Source organism: Trachypithecus francoisi, unplaced genomic scaffold (assembly GCF_009764315.1).
Source record: "Trachypithecus francoisi isolate TF-2019V2 unplaced genomic scaffold, Tfra_2.0 Lachesis_group20, whole genome shotgun sequence".
Taxonomy (NCBI): Eukaryota; Metazoa; Chordata; class Mammalia; order Primates; family Cercopithecidae; genus Trachypithecus; species Trachypithecus francoisi.
In genome coordinates, this window is record NW_022681466.1 from 10,218,900 (window position 1) to 10,239,659 (window position 20,760).

The following is a 20,760-nucleotide window of genomic DNA, read 5'->3' on the forward strand; positions in this document are numbered from 1 at the left end:
TTGCTATGTTGCCCCGGCTGGCCTTGAACTCCTGAGCTCAAGCAATCCTCCCACCCTGGCCTCTCAAAGTGCTGGGATTACAGGCCTGAGCAACTGCAATCTGCCTGTCGGCCATCTTTGACATTTTACTATATAAACTATATATTGCTGATACATATTAACTGTACGGTTAATTTATATAAGCCATATTGTCTCCAACTGTTGAAATTAACAATGCAGTACAGTATATGTGTTTCCTTTATCCTTCAGAGCACTTATTACAACTGCATAGAAATAACTTATTATTCTGTATTCAGATGCTGAATGTCGAGCTTCCCCTGGTTAACTATGAGGCTGTACCCTTATCTCTCTTGTTCCCACTGCAGCCCTCACCGGCAACTCAAGGGTCTGGTATATAGTCTGTACTTAAAAAACATTTGTTGACCTTTTCCTGTACTTAGTACTCCATGCTGATTTTCTGGAAATGGAATTACAAGGCTATAAATACTTTCATGAAATCTGATGCAAACTGCCAAACTGCTTTTACTATACTCCAGCGACATCTATTTCTCAAAACATTTGCTAATTTGACACTTGTTTGGGCTATTACCACTTTAACATTCATATCCTCTGCATGTGCACTAGAGTGATCTCCATTTGAATGAGATCTTATGTTTACAAATGTTAACCTTTTGTTGACAATATTTGTTGTTTCATTTGTATTTGTAATAGGTTATGTACAAAAATGTAAATCTTAGTTGATTGATAATTTTTCTATATTTGATCCCTCAATTTTAAGCATACAAAGTCTCCTTCCCTCTACCAGAGGTTAAGAATTTACTTCTATTTTCTTCTGAGTTTTGTTTTGCTCCCTACATTCTATTCTTTGTTAATACTGTTTTCTAAAAGGAATTCATCTTTCCACTGCACCGCAAAGCCTTTTCACTGGTTGAACATTTCCATACACACTAGAACTTGCACCATGTCATTCAGAGTAAAATGGCTCTTGTCTGCTTGCAGTGTATTTGGAAAATCACGTTTGTAATGAAAATGCTCATGGTCAGTGAAGCGCCCCTGCAGGTGTGCCTGACACAGGGACTCTCCTTGAGCCAGCCTCCACCCTCAGGCATCACTCTGCCCGTGGAGTTCCTGTGGCAAATGAGGCTTCCTTTATTTTTGGGGGTTTTTTTGAGACAGGGTCTCATTCTGTTGTCCAGGCTGGAGCGCAGTGGCACACTGATGGCTTAATGCAGCCTCGACCTCCTGTGCTTAAGCGATCCTCCTGCCTCAACCTGCCAACAGCTGGGACAACAGACGTACACACCACGCCTGGCTAATTTTTGCACTTTTTTTTTGGAGATGGGGTTTTGGAGATAGGGTCTATGTTGTCCAGGCTGCTGCTTTTTTTTTGGGGATGGAGTCCCACTCTGTCACCCAGGCTGGAGTGCAGTGGCACAATCTCAGCTCACTGCAACCTCCACCTCCCAGGTTCAAGCGATTCTTCTACCTCGGCCTCTTGAATAGCTGGGATTACAGGCGCACACCACCAAGCCCAGCTAACTTTTGTATTTTTAGTAGAGACAGGGTCTCAACATGTTGGCCAAGCTGGTCATGAACTCCTGACCTCAAATAGTCCACCCACCTCAGCCTCCCAAAGTGCCCGGCACCCCTTTTCTTTATTTTTTAAGACAAGGTCTCACTCTGTCACCTTGCCTGGAGTTCACTAGCGTGATCATGGCTCACTGCACATAGCCTCAACCTCCCAGGCTCAAGTGATCCTCCCACATCAGCTAAGTGAATATTCTCTATGGAGATGGGGATCTATGTTGCCCAGGCTGCTTTTTAAGTTTGTTTTGAGACAGGGTCTTGCTCTGTTGCCCAGGCTGGTGTGGAGTGGTGTGATCACGACTCACTGCAGCCTTAATCTCCCTGGCTCAAGTGATCCTCCCACCTCAGCCTCCTGAGTAGCTGGGACTACAGGCACATGCCATTATACCTCGTTACCTTTGGCATTTTTAGTAGAGACAAGGTTTTGCCCAGGTTGGTCTCGAACTCCTGGGACCAAGTGTCTTCCCACATCGGCTTCCCAAAGTGTTGGAATTAAAGACATGAGTCACAGTACCTGGCCCAGGCTGCTTCCTAACTTCCGAGTCTGGGCTACAGTGACCACCAACTTTGCAATTATATCATGTATTTCACTGCTACTTCAATTCTAATGCTTCTAATTTCAGCTTCTATTTTCTTTAATGTGAAGGGAAATACAGACGTATGTAAATGACCAAGACCCCTGCAGACTGTGAAAGGCCCTGACTGCTTTTGTGTAGGGTTCAACTCTTCATTCTAAAGAGAGAGGAAGATGATCCATCAAAAGTAGTCATCCAGGCTGGGCACGGTGGCTTATGCCTGTATCCCAGGACTCTGGGAGGCCAAGCTGGGCGAATCACTTGAGGTCAGGAGTTCCAGACCATCCTGGCCAACATGGTGAAACTCTGTCTCTACTAAAACTACAAAAATTAGCAGGGTGTACCGGCAGGCACCCGTAATCACAGCTACTCAGGAGGCTGAGGCAGGAGAATCGCTTGAACCCAGGAGGCGGACGCTGCAGAGTGTCAGAGGCTGCAGTGAGCTGAGATGGCGCCACTGCACTCCAGGCTCAGCAATGACAGAGCGAGACTCTGTCTCAAAAAAAGAAAAAGAAGAAATAGTCATCGAGAGAGGGTTCACCCCACTTCAAATGATCACTATGTTCTAATGAGGAAAATGCCACGAATTCACTAGTGAAACTGAATTCTTAACACTTCTAGCAGTAAATGTCAAACACACACAAAGGTAACTTAGAGGGCAGTTCCTAATGGTTAACTTGCAACCACATAACCTTTATCATCCTCTCTCTGTATGTATATATATGTGTGTACATATGTATGACTATATATGTATGTACATACACATATTTCTATTTCTGATCCATTTGAGTAAATTGCAGACATGATGTTCTTTTACCCCAAAATATGTCCATGTGTATTTCCAAAGAACAAAGACATTCTCTTACATAACCACAGCAGAATTACCCAAATCAAGAAATTAACATTGGTACAAACGATTTTTCCCTGTTAAAATGTGAGGATAGGCTGGGCACGGTGGCTCATGGCTGTAATCCCAGCACTTTGGGAGGCAGAGGCGGGCGGATCACGAGGTCAGGAGATCGAGACCATCCTGGCTAACACGGTGAAACCCTGACTCTACTAAAAATACAAAAAAATTAGCCTGGTGTGGTGGCATGCGCCTGTAGTCCCAGCTACTCGGGAGGCTGAGGCAGGAGAATCGCTTAAACCTGGGAGGTGGAGGTTGCAGCGAGCCGAGATTGCATCACTGCACTCCAGCCTGGGTGACAGAATGAGACTCCATCTCAAAGAAAAAAAAAAAAAAAAGGATATTTTTTCCCACATGCTTATGGTTGAGTTTGCTTGGTGCCTATAATCCTGGCACTTTGGGAGGCCAAGGCAGGAGAATCGCTTGGGCTCAGGAGCTTAAGACCAGCCAGAGCAACATAGTAAGGCCCTGTCTCTACACAAAACTTAAAAATTAGCTGGGTGTGGTAGTGCACTGGTAGTCCCGAATACTAGGGAGGCTGGGGCAGGAGAATGGCTTGAATCCAGGAGCTCAAGGCTGCCCTGAACCATAAGTGTGCCACTGTACTCCAGTCTGGGTAACAGAATGAGACACTGTCTCCAAAAAAAGAGTTTACTTGGCATTATAAAGGAAATAAAAAGAGCGCACACAGAAAGTTTGCTTGGCACACCTGTCATGACACCTGGAAGTGGTGCTGGTCTCATGAGTAGAACAGATCTGTGAATGACAGTTCTAATTTGCTGGGTCAGGATTTTCTCATTCATGTCTCCTATTTCTCTACACCCGATGTCAGCTGATGACCAGTTTAAGAAATAACATTGGCTGGGCGCGGTGGCTCACGCCTATAATTCCAGCACTTTGGAATTACAAAAAAAATTAGCCGGGCGAGGTGGCGGGCGCCTGTAGCCCCAGCTACTCGGGAGGCTGAGGCAGGAGAATGGCGTGAACCCGGGAGGCGGAGGTTGCAGTGAGCTGAGATTGCGCACTGCACTCCAGTCTGGGCGCCAGAGCAAGACTCCATCTCAAAAAAATAAAAATAAAAATAAAATAATAATAAAAACCCATCAACTAGAATAGTGCAAAACTGCCTGCAAACTCCTTCCACTGTGGCCAAGTCCCCAAGTGTAAGGAGGTCTGTGGGGACCAGCTGCTTTGGCCTCCATCATTCTCACAAATACCTTTCCAGTCAGCGGGGAGGAAACAATCCCATTGCCAATGTTCTTCTTGGAGTGATCTGGAACCACACTCGGGCGGCCGGGAAGGGAGGAGGAGCCTGTCCTGGAGATGAGGCCCTCAGGACTTTTCTTAGAGCCTGGAATTCTGTCAAAGGAAGAAAACAAGTCGGGAATTCTCTTCTTAAAGCTGAGAAGGCATTACAGAAACGGAGAGAATCAGAGTAAGTTAAGGTCAAGGTCATAATTATATTATTTTTAAAGGCGGGGCAAGGCAGAAACACGGCCTGGGGAAACCCTGCCACTCCTAACTGCTTCTCTGGAATCTCCCTTCGCCTCTCAACCACCATGAGGCTGAGAGATCAGCTCCAGGTACCTGCTGAATACAAGCAGAGCAAGGGCAAATTAGAGTCAGAATTCCTCCAAGATCAGAGTTAAATGCACCAGAAAGCAAGAGAGACCCCTCGAACACTCCAGTCGCACTCAGCGGAGATGTACAAAGCAGTGAAAATGCCTCAGTTGCCATGGTCTCCAGCCTCCAGGTCAGTGACAGCCAGCTCCGGGAGAAGGTCCCTCCAGAGGAGCTCTGCGGCAGCATCCCCACAAACGCGTTCTTCCCAGCCTGGCCCCACAGGGGAAGGGGCATCGGCTGGCTACCATCCAGGGAGCAGTACCTCAAATTTAGGGCAATACTATACATGGTGACTTTCCCATTTACATTCAAAACAGCATCAATGGGCGGGCAGAGGGAATCCTGTCCTGATCTTCCCGAGGCTCTGGCTTTACTAAAAAGGGTCCTTACCCATGGACCGTCTCCATGACACATGACGAACCCTCCAGTGGAATTCCCAATTACCACCAAACAAAAAAAGGTTAGGGAGGCCCACTGGTATAAGAAAAGAGCAGAGGGAGCGAGCTCATCTGGGGAGGGGGTGAGTTTATTACCGCAGATAGAACAGCACGTAGGCCTGCTGGTTCAGAACCACCTTGACGTTGCTGGAATGGACCAAGGAATCATTCATCTGGTACCACTGTCCATTGCTTGCCTGAAGCAGCCAAGGATTTTGCAGAAAACAAAACAATCAACAAGCATCCCATTATCCTCACTTTTTAAAAAGAGAATGAAAAATCCGTTACTTGCTACACTTCCAAATGCTATTAATAATCAACCATAACAATTTTCTACTAAAATGTGTAATATTTTCATAACTCAGAATGTGACCCCAAAGTGTGCTTTGAGTCCCAGTTCCTTCCTAGTGCCCCAACAGATAGCAACTGTCCCTTCTAAAGGACATTCAAGCAGTCTCATCACCATGGCCATCTCCATCCTACATTTGGCTTTCACCAAGATTTTGCCAGGGTTCTAAGGATGGCACCAGAAGTGGCTGCCTCTTCCGTGTCTCACTGCAAGTCTGAGAACAGTAGGTTCTGGTGCAACACTTTTGTAAAGGCATCTCTTCACTCCACGCACAGAGGCAACAATGAGGACTTGAATACAACTACAAAACATCACTACTTTTCACAAAGAAAGTGTTCTACAGAGGCCACATCTGGATGTGCGTGGGTGCTGAAACTTGCCCCAGGAGGCAGCTGCACTGACACAAGCCTCTCACCTTCACATAGCAGTAATAGTGCCCGGCATGGCAGCTGTAGCCCGAGTGCACCAGGACAGCATAGAGTCCATACATGACAGGATCACCATTATTCTGGGACATATACGGACGTATGTTGAGGAATTCCGGATAGCCTACATCCTGTTTGAAAAATCAAGGAAAAGGCAAATAAGATTGACTTTGAGAGTAAAGATCAATGTGCCCTTTCCATCCACAACCACACAAAATGCCCAACTTGGCTGGTCTTTAACAATTTGGGGGCCGGATGCAGTGGCTCATGCCCGTAATCCCAGCACTTTGGGAGGCCGAGGCAGGGGGATCACTTGAGGAGTTCAAGACCTGCCTGACCAATATAGCAAAACCCCACTTCTAATAAAAATACAAAAAATTAGCTGGGCATGGTGGTGCACTGCCTGTAATCCCAGCTACTCAGGAGGCTAAGGAATGAGAATCACTTCAACCCAGGAGGCAGAGGTTGCAGTGAGCCGAGATCGAGCCACTGCACACAGCCTGTGCGACAGGGTGAGACTCTGTCTCAAAACTGCACTGCCACGAAAAAGAAAAACACAATTTGGGGCGACTGGGTGTGCAGCAACACTGTGCAGGAGCTCCCCCAGGCAATGATTAAAAACCAAGATGCTGGCCAGGCGCAGTGGCTCACGCCTGTAATCCCAGCACTTTGGGAGGCCAAGGCAGGTGGATCACAAGGTCAAGAGATTGAGACCATCCTGGCCAACATGGAGAAACCTTGTCTCTACTAAAAATACAAAAACTAGCCAGGCGTGTTGGCACGTGCCTTGTAGTCCCAGCTACTTGGGAGGCTGAGGCAGCAGAGTTGTTTGAAACTGGGAGGTGGAAGTTATAGTGAGCTGAGATCGCACTGCTGCACTCCAGCCTGGCGACAGAGCGAGACTCCGTCTCAAAACAAACAAACAACAACAACAACAACAACAAAACACCAAGATGCTGAGAAGTGAGTCTTTTCAACAACAAAACACTAAAATGCTGAGAAGTGAGTCTTTTCCAATCAGCCTATGGGAAACTTTATTGTCCCATCAAGCGATGTAGAATCTGTTCTTGTCTTTGTCAAGCATCTACATTAGTTCTCTCACCACCTGCTTCCCAACGATCAAATGAGAAGAGTCACTCCTTTTCTTTTCCTCCACTCTACAGGAACATTGTTGGTAGGAGAAAAGGCAGAGAATGCTGGATTTTAGCTCTTCAGACACAAAAGTGCTGAATTAACACAGCCAACTGCTACTGCAAGTTAGACTTTTTTTTTTTTTTGAGACGGAGTCTCGCTCTGTCCCCCAGGCTGGAGTGCAGTGGCCGGATCTCAGCTCACTGCAAGCTCCGCCTCCCGGATTCACGCCATTCTCCTGCCTCAGCCTCCCGGAGTAGCTGGGACTACAGGCGCCCGCTACCTCGCCCGGCTAGTTTTTGTATTTTTTTAGTAGAGACGGGGTTTCACCGTGTTAGCCAGGATGGTCTCGATCTCCTGACCTCGTGATCCGCCCGTCTCGGCCTCCCAAAGTGCTGGGATTACAGGCTTGAGCCACCGCGCCCGGCCGCAAGTTAGACTTTTAATGAAGTGGATCAGAAGAAAGGTCATGTCAAAAGGTGTTCCCAAAACTGACAATTTTTCATACAAAAAAAGATACGCATACATATATACATATATGCACACATATATACAGACCTTATACATACATGCATACACATACATACATGCACACATACACACGCATACACAAACATGCACACATATACATGCACACACATATACGCACGCATGCATATATACATGCACGTGCACATACATATACACACACGCACACATATATCCATACATGTACACATATACACATACATGCACACACATATATTCTTGGCAGTAATAGTGCCTGGCATGGCAGCTGCAGGTTGCGTGCACCAGGACAGCACGGAGCCCACACAACAGGATGGCCATCATTGTGGGTCTATACAGATGTGCATTTAGGAACTCTAAAACATATAGACATACATTTTTTTTTTTTTGGAAACACAGTCTCGCTGTGTCGCCCAGGCTAGAGTGCAGTGGCACAACCATGGCTCACTGTAACTTCGAACTCCTGGACTCAAGCAATCCTCCTATCTCTACCTCCAAAATAGCTGGGACTATAGGCACACGCCACCATGACTGGCTAATCAAAAAAAAACTGTTTAGGCCAGGCGTGATGGCTCACACCTATAATCCCAACACTGTGGAAGGCCGAGGTGGGTGGATCACTTGAGGTCAGGAGTTCAAGACCAGCCTGGCCAACATGGTGGAACCCCGTCTCTACTAAAAATACAAAATTTAGCCAGGCATGGTGGTGCACTCGTGGTCCCAGCTACTTGGGAAGCTGAGGCAGGAGAACCACTTGAACTTGGGAGCCTGGGTGACAGAGTGAGACTTCGTCTCAAAAAAAAAAACAAAAACCCAAAATTTTTTTATAGAGACAGGGTCTCGCTATGTTGCCCAGGCTGGTCTTAAACTCCCAGTCTCAAGCAGTCCTCCCACCTCAGCCTCCCCAAGTGCTGAGATTAGAGGTGTGAGCCATTGTGCCCAGCCTAAATCATTTTTTTAAACTGAGTTGTGGGATTTGTAGAAATGCACAGATCTTCAGTATACAGATCAAAGAGTTTTGACAAGTATATACTGATGGACATGCAGAACATCAACTAGAAAATTCCCACATCCCAGACACTGCCCCCATTTCAAATATCCACTGTTCTGATTTCTGTCATGATTAATTTTGCCTGTTTTTTTTTTTTTTTTTTTGAGATGGAGTCTGGCTCTGTCTCCCAGGCTGGAGTGCAGTGGCCGGATCTCAGCTCACTGCAAGCCCCGCCTCCTGGGTTTACGCCATTCTCCTGCCTCAGCCTCCCGAGTAGCTGGGACTACAGGCGCCCACCTCGTCGCCCGGCTAGATTTTTGTATTTTTTTTTAGTAGAGACGGGGTTTCACCGTGTTAGCCAGGATGGTCTCGATCTCCTGACCTCGTGATCCGCCCGTCTCGGCCTCCCAAAGTGCTGGGATTACAGGCTTGAGCCACCGCACCCGGCCCCTTGCCTGTTCTTAAAACATCACATCCATCAGTCATGTGCCACATAACCATGTTTCGGTCAATGACAGACCATATATACAACAATGATCCCATAAGATTATAATTCGGCGTTTTCACTGTACCTTCTCTGTGCTGAGATACACATATACTTCCCATTGTGTTGCAACTGCCTACAGTATTCAGGACAGGAACAGGCTGTGTAGGTTTGTGGCCTAGGAGCAAGGGGCTATACCATACAGCGGGCTTTGTCATCTACCTCTGTGTACGTGCACTCTATGACATTCACACAGGGACAGAATTGCCTGGTGACATATTTCTTAAAACGTGCCCTTGTGGTTACACGACACGAGTCTACAACATAAAGAATCTGCAAACACATTTGGGAAATGCTGACCTAAGCAAGCCCCCTACCACTACCAATGAGGAAACGGAGGCTCAGCCAAGGGGCTCGTTCCAAACCGCATAACCAGGCTCTCAGAACAGAACTTGAGATTGTTACGAACTACAGCCATCAGCTGGGAGCAGTGGCTCAGGCCTGTTATCCCAGCACTTTAGGAGGCTGAGGCAGGTGGATAACCTGAGCTCAGGAGTTCGAGACCAGCCTGGCCAACATGGCAAAACCCCGTCTCTACTAAAAATACAAAAATTGGCCAAGTGCGGTGGCGGGCGCCTTAATCCCAGCTACTCTGGAGGCTGAGGCAGGACAATCACTTGAACCCAGAAGGCGGAGATTGCGCCACTGCAATCCAGCCCGGGCAACAGAGCAAGACTCTGTCTCAAAAAAAAAAAAAGAAAAGAAAAGAAGAAACACGTCTTCTATTAAAATGCCACTATAGGCCAGGTATGGTGGCTCACACCTGTAATCCCAGCACTGTGAGAGGTCAAGGCAGGCAGGTCACTTAAGCCCAAGAGTTTGAGACCAGCTTGGGCAACACAGCAAGATCCCGTGTCTACAAAAAACTTTTAAAAAAATTAACCAGGCATGGTGACATGTGCCCACAGTCCCAGGTACTCAGAAGGCTAAGGCAGGGGGATCGCTTGAGCCTGGGAGGTCAAGACTGCAGTGAGCTGTGATTCCGCCACTGCACTCCAGCCCAGGTGACAGAGTGAGACCCTGTTTTAAAATAAAATAAAATTAAAAAAATAAAATGCCATCGTGTCAAAAGTAGTTTTTTAAACTCCATATTCCATAAAAAGCCAGAGCATGCAATGGCACCTGTTCTAGACATCAACAGGACATGGACGATGCGAGTCCCACCACCCAGTGCTCATCACACTCATCTGGAGAACCCTGAGAGTCCCTGCCAGGACCAGCCCAAGCACAACCAAAAGCTGGGGTAAATCCAGTAAGACAGTGGCCCTGGAACTTGACTGTGTATAACAAGCATTCAGGGATTTTGCAAAAATGCAGATTCCTGGGCCCTGTCCTCCAGAGATTCAAATTCACTAGCAATGGGATAGAGCCAGAAATGTCTATTTTTCTTTTTTTTGAGAGAGTCTCGCTCTGTCGCCCAGGCTGGAGTGCAGTGGCGCAATCTCAGTTCACTGCAACCTCCGCCTTCCGGGTTCAAGCCATTCTCCTGCCTCAGCCTCCTGAGTAGCTGGGACTACAGGCGCCCACCACCTCGCCCGACTAATTCTTTGTATTTCTAGTAGAGATGAGGTTTCACCACGTTAGCCAGGATGGTCTCGATCTCCTGACCTCATGATCCGCCCACCTCAGCCTCCCAAAGTGCTGGGATTACAGGAGTGAGCCACCACGCCCAGCCAGAAATGTCTATTTTTAAAAAGCATCCCAGGTCTCTTCACCTCTCTGTGCCTATTTTCCCGTCCTGGGCAATGGTGAAACTACAGCCCCTACTTCACAATATGTGTAGAACCTTTAGAACAGGGACAGGTACTATGTAAATAGCAGCTATCAAACTCGTGGCTATCACTTTCTTTGTGTCATTCTGATGCTGACTGTGGCCCACGGAGCTGCCTGAGATGGCGTCACGAGCACTCACCTTGGTGATCTTCCCCCCGCTGAAGTTGGCAAAGCGCTTGAGGGAAAGGGTTAAGACATTGGATGTTCTGTGGATGGTGAAGCGCTTGCTGGCTGGAACCTTCTTCTTGCATCTGTGAAGAAGGTGATGAGAAAGATTAATTAACTGATTGATTCATGCTCTGAAAAATGTTGTCTTAACGCTAAGTTAACAGCAGCAACTGCTCTGTAATAACGGAATCTTCATCAATTAGATTTAAACCTTTTGCTCCCCTAAAAATCACATTAAGAATGCCTCAAGTAAAGGAAAGCTACCACAGGGAAACAAGACTATAGAAAGTGGGAAGATCCTAAAGCAAAAAAATAAAAGTACTGTACCCACCAGGAGACTAAACAAGATACAGGAGAACAGGAAAAAGTTGCTTTGGGGCAACACAGGAAAGAGCAAATTAAAGCAGATGTGGCTGAGTGATAAAATGGGCAGGCAGGAAGTCAACGTAAGCAAAGCCAGAAGATGCGCAAACGCAAGGAGAGAAAACAGAGGCAGAGGCGTGCAGCTTGGAGAGCTGCAGGAAACAGACACAAAGAGGAGTAAAGCAGAATTAAGAATATATTCTTTAGTGCCTACAGCTTTACAACGACCTAGATACAAAGACATTCGGCCGGCTGTAGTGGCAAGATCCCAGTACTTTGGGAGGCCAAGGCAGGCGGATCACCTGAGTTCAGGAGTTCGAGACCAGCCTGGCCAACATGGTGAAACCCTATCACTACTAAAAATACAACAAATGACAAAGTAAGAGTTCTATCTGCAGAAATGGAAAAACATCCAAAACCGGTTAAGCAAAAAATAAAAGCCACAGAAAACACTCCTCAAGAAGCAAGAGAGAAACTGGCTGGGCACAGCCCCTTGGGTGGCCGCCCAGTGTGAGCCAGTGTGAATTGATGTGAGCTCGTGTTCTGCTGCGTCCTCTCGGTGTGGCCTTAGGCCTGGTCACTTCACTTCTCTGTGCCTCAGTTTCACCATCCCTGGCAACGGGAAACCACAGCCCCTCCTGACAATACATGCAGCATCTTTAGAGCAGGTACGGTGTAAGCTGCAGCTATAAAAATCACAGCTATTGCTTCATCGGTGTTATTTAGAAGTTTGTGTTTTTAGGACATACATAGGTTCCTCAAGAAATACGAGCAGCGTCACCGCAAAGGAAGAGAGAGGGTGGGCACAACACTGTCAGGTAAGGTGACTTATTTCTCATCTTGTGTCAGTCTTCCGCCACGAGCAACGTGAAACTTACTTAGCACACATGTAGGCATTCTCTCCACTCAGGACATCTGCTTTCACGAAAAGTTCCAGAGCACGCACAATATTTGCAGCTTGCTGAGGAGGACAAAAACAGGGAGTAAAATACACAGCAGAAGAAAAAGGCTGATTCAAGGAATGCCAAATTTAAGGTCTTTTTTAGGCTGAGGCAGCAAATCACAAAACTTGACTCGCATAAAAGTTTTCCCGCTAGCTGCCAGACTGGGACTCCTTCTCCAGTGACAAGAAATGACAGCAGCCAGGAACAGCAGCTCACGCCTATAATCCCAGCACCCTGGGAGGCCGGGGCAGGAGGATCACTTGAGGCCAGGAGTTTGAGACCAGCCTGGACAACACAGCAAGACCCCCATCTCTACAAATAAATTTTGAAAATTAAGCAGGCATGGTGATGCATGCCTGTAATACCAGCGGTGTGGGAGGATCACTTAAGCCTAGAGGTCAAGACTACAGGGAGCTGTGATTGCACCACTGCACTCCTGCCTGGGCCACAGAATAAGACCCTGTCCCTCGAGCCCCCATAAAAAAGAAAAAAAGAAAAGAAAAGAAATGACAGCTGCAGGTCTGCCATGAATCAGTCACTTTTATCAGGATGGTCTTGTAGCTGGACCTGCTCTGGAGCTTGGGTTGGTCCAGCGCAGGCAGGCCGGCCTCCTGCAGACTGTAGCTGGAGCAGGGCGTGCGTGTAAAGCCAAGGCTGCTCTCCCAGGTGAGGCCCACAGAGCTACCAAGCTCCAAAGGCTGCACGCTGCCCACAGCATACAACAGACTCTCCTCAAGCCCTGGGGACAGTGTTGTTCCTGTACATGCTTCAGGACACAAAACTCAATTTTACCATTTTTTTTTCTTTACATAAAACGATATGCATTGGAAAAACTCTAGAAAGAAACAGGTAAAGACAATGGTCTGTACTGCAAGGCAGCAGGGAGCAAAGGAGTTTTCTCCCTATCTACTTTGATCTGATGCCTTCACTGTTCCTGCTGGTTCTGTTTCACCCTCTGGCCTCACTCTCCTACTGCAAATGTGAAGGGCAGCATAAGTCTGTACCCGGATCTCCAGCGCGACGTCCAAGTAGGGGTCGTAGGTGTCTGAGACGCTCTTGCACATGGAGCACTTCACTGCAACAGAACAGAGGCAGTGGAGCAGGTGCGGCCTGGCAGAGGCACTCCCAGCTCCCAAGACCGAGACCCGGCAGGGAGGCAGACTCTCAGCAGGGCTTTGGCCAAAAATGAGATTCCCACTAGCCTCTGAAGAATCCTGCTGTCTGGACAGCGAGCTCTCCTTCCCCACTGAAGTTCACAAAGATGGATGTCAATGCCTTTGCACTCACAGGACCCTCTCTGCCTGGACTGGCAACCACCACGTGCGGTGCTCTTCTGCTGAGGGAGAGCGGAGGGAAGACCGCCTCCTCCCTATGCGCATGCACAGCACTTCTCTCGGACTTCCTCATGGGAATATACACACACATGCACGTATATATACATATATGTATATTTTTTGTTTTTTGAGATAGAGTCTTGCTCTGTCTCCCAGGCTGGAGTGCAGTGGTGGAATCTTGGCTCACTGCAAACTCCACCTCCTGGGTTCAAGCAATTCTCCTGACTCAGCCTCCCGAGTAGCTGGGGTTGCAGGCATGCGCCACCGCGCCCGCCTAATTTTTGTATTTTTAGTAGAGACGGGGTTTCACCATGTTGGCCATGGCTGGCCAGGCTGGCCTCGAACTCCTGACCTCAGGTGATCCCCCTGCCTCAGCTTTCCAAAGTGCTAGGATTACAGGCAAGAGCCACCACGCCCGGCCCTCATGGGAATATTCTAACAACCGCTCCAGTGGCCAGGTGGGCCAAGGGTCTCAGAGGAAACCATGGCTCAAGACCTCAGAGACTGACCCAGGTCTGCACAGTGAGGAAAGAGCCCCAGCCTGCATTCCAAGACTTAGGGTTTCCTGGGTTCATGTTCTAATCCTGGCAAGAAGCAGTAGAGCAAATGTCTCCACTTACCACGTGATCTGAGATACCCTCCAAAAATCTGATGGACCAAGGTAGTAGCCTGAGTTTGACGATCCAACCTGAAAAGGAGGCCACAGCCTTTAAGGGAAGGACTTGGCATGATGACACGAGGGATGGCCCCATCCCAGCACCCCCATGCCCACCAATCACCAGCTCAGCGTGAGGCTGGGAAACCCCACCCCCTACCCGAGTCACCACAGACCCTCAACCTCCATCGTCAGCCCAGCGGCCTGGCAGTCTCTGCAGAGCTCTGACCTCCTCAGGGACCCACTCCCCACAGTAGCCATTTCAAGCCTTCACAACGCCCCCCGCCACCCACCTCACAGAAAGTAAAAGCCCTGAGAAACGTACGTGTATCCTCACCCATTGTTGCCTTTTTTTTTTTTTTGGTCTCAATAAAAAGTAAGTACCCAAATCTGGAGTGAGACGGGAGGCCAAACATCCCCCCGAGCTGGGGCGCCCACCCAGCCCACCCCTCCTTTTCTCTGCTGGCCATCAGACGGCTGGTCCCCAATCTGGGAAGAGGGGTGGAGGTGGGGACAGAGGCACAAACAGGACCAAAACTCCCCGGCTCTGTGCCCTTTTCAGAGAGGACAGCAGAGTCAGCCGTGGGCTTCAGGATCAGGAGCCCTGCACTCACTCATGCCCCCGCACCGCTCACTAACTGGGATGTGAGGCAATCCGAGCTGGGGGGCCTCTTCTCACCCGGCCCCAGGGCTGCCTGGTGCCTCCCACGCCTACGTAGCCATACGGTAGCTACTCACGCTGGGAAGATTCTGAAACACTACACTACATCCAGTTTCTGCTCCTGGTTCTACTTGCAACCCACTGCATCTGGTCCTGACTCACTGCTCTGGAACTGTCTTCCTCAGAGTCGCACAGGGCCTCCAGGCACGAGGCCAGCTGGGTCTGCAGGCCCTTTACTAGGAGGCTGCGCAGTGTGCCCGTACACCCACTCCCTCCAGATGAGCTTCCCCTCTCTCCAGGCTCTCCAGCCCCGTCTCTCCAGCTGCTTCCCCGACTCCTCACTGGCACAAAGCAGGGCTGTTTCCAGGGCTCCCTCCACATTTCCCATGGCCACTCAGACCATTCCATAGCGGCAGGCCACACCCCGCACCCCCCCTGCCCAGAACATGTCCACCTCAGCCTCTCATCTGGCCCGTGAGACTATTTACCATCGCACTTCCCGGACTCTGGGAGCTCTGAAATATTTGGGGGACCAATACAGGATCACTCAACTTTTACTCTGCAAAGTTAGAAAATGAAAAATCAACTGCCACCACCTACTGTCCCACCATTCTTCAAAAGTGACCTTTTAACTGCAAACACTCGCAAGGACGGAATCTCTGCGTGAACTGAGAACTAACTGTGGGTAGCTGCGTGTGATGGCGGCTGCCAAAATCCAGACCATCCCCACAGCTCCTCCGTCATCTAGAAGCCCACAAGCACCAGAGCCCAAGGGTCTCAAGGAATCCCCTCTTGCATAACCCAAAGCAGAGGGAGCACAACCATCACCTCACCCAGGAGGAGGAAAGCCAGGCTGAGTGGCAGCTCCCACAGGCACCCCATCCCACAGGCACCCCATCCCACAGGCACCCCATCCCACAGGCACCCCACTGAGCCTGGGGAGAAAGGGCAGTGGGGAACAACTGAGCAAGAAGGGAGGAGGGGGCAGGAGGTGGCCCGAGAGCCACCCCGAATCACGGCTGCAAGGGGTGCCCTGGAGAGGAGCGCTGACTATGGGGTCTCACAGGCATGCAGCTGGAGTGGCAGTCTCCACAGGCATGGGCTGTCAGGGGGAGAAGGCAAAAAGGCAGGCAGGCGTCCTTAGAAGGGCAGTGAAGGGCAAGAGAGGCCAAAGGGAAAAAGAGGTTCCTGAAAAAAACTCAAAACTATCCTAGGTTATCAACCCTTCTGCCACCAGAGGAAAAGCCAACCATTAAAGTGCCCTGCACGGTGCAGACAGAGGAGGCACTCTGGATTACGAAATCTTGAAAAGCAACAGACCCACAAGATAAATGAAAGCAGGCCCCGTCTACGCAAAGTGCTTCAAGCACAAAGCAGCAATGAACAAGAATCAAAACACCTCATGGAATGCAAACTAGCTCCAGAAAACAGGCATGACACTGAAGACACAGCCACCAAAACTCCAAGCTGAACATCCTCAACACAGTGAGAGTGGCCTCATTTCTGGAACCAGAGTGCCATACACAGCTGCCCTCCTGGAGGAACTTATGAGAGGACGGGCTTCACCTAGCCAGGAGCACGACAGAGGTGCCACTGGAGGGTAGGCAGTGAGCAATGGGAAGATGTAACCATAACCTAAGGCTGTGCAAAAAAAAGGTACCACCTTATAGGTGCCAACAACAACAAAAAAGAAATCATGCACACTAAAATGGCAAGAGAGAAGAGAGTAAAAGCGGTAGGAAGTAAAGGGCACCACGTGGACTGCCAAACTAGACAGTGAGGGGTGGGAAAACGGGACCAGGTACATTTCAAAAGGGCGTATGAAACCAGCAGGTAGGCTGGAGCGTGCCTGCAGTTCCAGTTACCGGGAGGGAGGATTGCTTGAGTCCAAGAGGTAGAGCCTGCCGAACGGAGATCGCACCACTGCACACCAGCCTGGGAGACAGAGCCAGGCCCTGTCTCAAAAACAATGGCTTATGTACAAAGGTAGCCATTAAAACAAAAACGCATATCTTCCTAATATCCCAAGAAATTTGATGAATAAAGAAAAATCAGCCGGGCACGGTGGCTCACACCTGTAATCCCAACACTTTGGGAGGCCGAGGTGGGCAGATCATGAGGTCAGGAGATCGAGACCATCCTGCCTAACATGGTGAAACCCCCGTCTGTACTAAAAATACCAAACATTAGCCGGGCGTGGTGGCGGGCGCCTGTAGTCCCAGCTACTCAGGAGGCTGAGGCAGGAGAATGGCATGAACCCGGGAGGCAGAGCTTGCAGTGAGCCGAGATCGCATCACTGCACTCCAGCCTAGGCGACAGAGTGAGACTCCATCTCAAAAAAAAAAAAAAATCTTGAGAAATAAGCGCAGTAAATATGCTACCTATAATTACTATAAAATACATAAATACAACAGAATTCAACCAAACTTTTCAGTCATAACAGGAAATGTGAAGGGACTTAACCTGCCTATTAAGAGATGGTCACTTTCACTTACAAAACAAGACCAAACCTTAAGAACACCTCTAAGGAAGGGTTCAGAAAGTGACAGCAAGGGGCCAGTGGAAACCCTGCAAAGCAGGGGCTGCAGCATGATGCTGGCCATGGCGGAATTCAGAACAAAGCCACTCCATGTGACAAGCGAAGACACTCAGAATGCTAAAAGCAACGATCCTCAATGAAGACATGACAGTTACAAACATCTAATCACAATCACCTGTATAGAGTAAAACTAGAGGAGATGCAAGGAGACAGACACCCACCAGAATTCCAATAATCACGGACTTAACACACTATTCCAAACAGATGAAGGAGACAAGAGCACATGGACAGAGAAAATGAAAACAGCATCATCAATACACCCATCTACGGACAGAGGAGCAAACCAACACCCCGGCGGTCTGAGCACCCACCATCAAGTATGCAGGAAACATTCACAAACGCTGGTCACCTGTCATCACAGAGAAAACAACAGGAAGTTCCATGAAGTAGAAATATTATCAACACACTCTGATCATAACGCAAGTAACATCAAAAGTCATTTACAGAAACAAAAGATGAAAAGGCCCCTCCACCTGCAAATTCAATGGAATAATTTGCTTTATGAGAAGCTCACCGTTAGTGTCATGCTTATTTTTTCTCCACATTTCACTGCAGACCAGTGAAAGCTCTCTCATGGACCGGTATCTGGTGAGCCTTCATCTCTCCCCTGGCAATGCCGGCCACCTGACACCTGGCCTCCCTCTTCTTTCTACCAATTCTGGTACCAACGAATGACTCACCACCACCCACCCCAATGCCCAGACCACAGACCTGCATTCCTCCCATCCCACGGCCCCAAATCCAAACCGTCATTCATTCTACCTCCCATCCCACTCCTCACGAGTTTCTTCCAGCTGCAGACTCTGGTTAATTGAACCCACAGAAGCTCAAGAGTCAGTTTCTGTCCTAAGAGCGCTCCAGGTGGCTGCACCCTGTGCCCAGAGCCAGGGTCCCTGCTATAGGCTCACTGCACTCCCCCTGCAGGTGCTGGGGACACTGCAGCCCTCCTCCTGGGGATACCCACTTGCCTTTGCAGGCCCTCAGGGTTCACTTCTCCCAGGAAGCCGCCTCTGGGTGAGGTAATCTCCTCTATCACAGCACTTCCCACACATCACTGCAAATGCTGCTGGGGTCCCCTGTCTTCCCCAATTACACCATGGGCTTCACAGACTCCAGGGCCATGGCTTCTACCTCTCAGTTCTCAGTGCTAGATATGGGGCCCAGCACACAGGGAACAGCAGTTCAATTACCCAGTTCACTGAAGGGCAGACCCAGGATCATATAGGGAGCAGGGAGGCTTGAGCCCCTTCAGGGGAAAGGGAAGAACACATCACTAAACCCTCAGAAGAGACAAAAAACATCCTAGGAATGCAGTGAAAGTTGCCTTCATATAAATGATTTAAGTAAGTTTTCTTAAGCCAGGAATGGTGGCTCATGCCTTTAACCCCAGCACTGAGAGGCCAGGGAGGGCGGATCACTTGAGGTCAGGAGTTGGAGACTAGCCTGGCCAACAAGGCAAAACCCCGTCTCTACTAATAATACAAAAATTAGCCAGGCACAGTGGTGTGGGCCTGTAATTCCAGCTACTGCACTCCAGCCTGGGTGACAGAGCAAGAGTCCCGTCTCAAAAAAAGTTTCATTCTCTAAGTCTTATTTACGTAAGAATATCATCCACTGAGGCTGGTCGTTTTGCCATTTCACTCACTCATTGCTACAACTCAACTTCTCTAAAGAACATTCTAGGTATACTTCCTAAACTATTTAAAGTATTTCTAAGATCCTAAGCTGAAGCAATAAAAGGAAGTCCTGAGCATTTCCTGCCCATTTTCTTTGGTCTGAATCTATGAACTCAGGAATGCCACAAAGACAATTTGTGATGGCGACCATTACATATAAGCGCATATGTGGTTGCCAAACAATTGCCTGGCACCACACCAGTGTGAATAAGAAACGGCAGCCAGGCACAGTCAGATCCTAAGTTATAAACTGCCTCATGTTAAAGCTCCGTTTGTACATATACATGTATGTATATACCATACTGCAGAAACCTAATTCCTACGACCCCATCCTCTTTTTAAAAACAACATGATTTTTTTTTTTTTTTTTTTTGAGACGGAGTGTCGCTCAGTCGCCCAGGCTGGAGTGCAGTGGCGCGATCTCGGCTCACTGCAAGCTCTGCCTCTCAGGTTCACGCCATTCTCCTGCCTCAGCCTCCCAAGTAGCTGGGACTACAAGCGCTCGCCGCCACGCCCGGGTAATTTTTTTGCATTTTTAGTAGAGATGGGGTTTCACCGTGTTAGCCAGGATGGTCTCGATCTCCTGACCTTGTGATCCGCCCGTCTCGGCCTCCCAAAGTGCTGGGATTACAGGCTTGAGCCACCGCGCCCAGCCAAAAAACAACATGATTTTTAAGAGACTGGAAAAGTCCATGGTAATAACAGAACACCCCTAAGAAGGTCTGCTAATGTATTTCCCCTTAACTGAGCTGCTGAGACACAGCTACTGCCACCACCACAGCCACCCAATCCTACCAAGCCGCCCGGGGTCAGGAGGACGAGGCCAGGGACAGCCCTTTCCCAGGAAGCAAGGGCAAGCCCCTACTTGGGCTCCAGCAGGCTGAGTACCCAGAGGCAAATTCTGCCACATCTACCCGAGGGCAGCCTGGGTAGAAAGTAGCCAGGCTGGCTGTTGCCATAGGAATGTTCTGCTGCCACCATGTAGAAAAGGCGTCCAAAGCCCGGGGAAGGCAAGTGGGGAAGCACGCACTTGGCGCAGCCATTCAGGCAGGCCTTCTGCATGGCATCGATGGTGTACCGCAGGAACTCATGCGCGTCCTCCTGGTTCCCAAAGCGGAAGTGCCGGGCGATCTCTAAAAGAGGAAGAGGAAGAAACACGGAGGGAAGAGCTCATGTCTTCTCGTCAAACAGCCTGGGGCTGCTTTCCCGAGTATCCATTCCTGGCTGTTACAAGGGGGAAAATACTGCAACTTTTCAAAGGAACAAGTGAGGAAAACAAGAGCTCTACATGGATTTTCTATATCCCAATCACAATTCATCATGGCAACTACTTTCTCAGTAAGATCGGAGGCTTGAACCTTCACGACTTCACAGACAAGGAAGAACACCAAGCCCACAAAAATGTAAAATGCCGGCTGGGTGAGGTGGCTCCCGCCTGTCACTCTAACACTTCAGGAGGCTGGGGTGGGAAGATCACTTGAGCCCAGGAGTTCAAGAGCAGCCTGGGCAAC

General features: G+C 48.9%; 1 protein-coding gene across 3 annotated transcripts in view; it reads right to left on the reverse strand.

The window, feature by feature from the left end:
* The window catches only part of USP36 (ubiquitin specific peptidase 36), a 45,323-nt gene that overhangs the window by 12,553 nt on the left and 12,010 nt on the right, over positions 1-20,760 (reverse strand). For all 3 annotated transcript variants that reach the window (XM_033182447.1, XM_033182446.1, XM_033182448.1), the window contains exons 6-13: positions 20,280-20,382; positions 14,279-14,346; positions 13,329-13,399; positions 12,259-12,341; positions 10,989-11,100; positions 5,894-6,034; positions 5,226-5,326; positions 4,287-4,428 (exon numbers count right to left, since the gene is read on the reverse strand). In XM_033182447.1, coding sequence (XP_033038338.1) covers positions 4,287-4,428; positions 5,226-5,326; positions 5,894-6,034; positions 10,989-11,100; positions 12,259-12,341; positions 13,329-13,399; positions 14,279-14,346; positions 20,280-20,382 — 821 coding nt within the window. The remainder of the gene's footprint in view (positions 1-4,286; positions 4,429-5,225; positions 5,327-5,893; positions 6,035-10,988; positions 11,101-12,258; positions 12,342-13,328; positions 13,400-14,278; positions 14,347-20,279; positions 20,383-20,760) is intronic.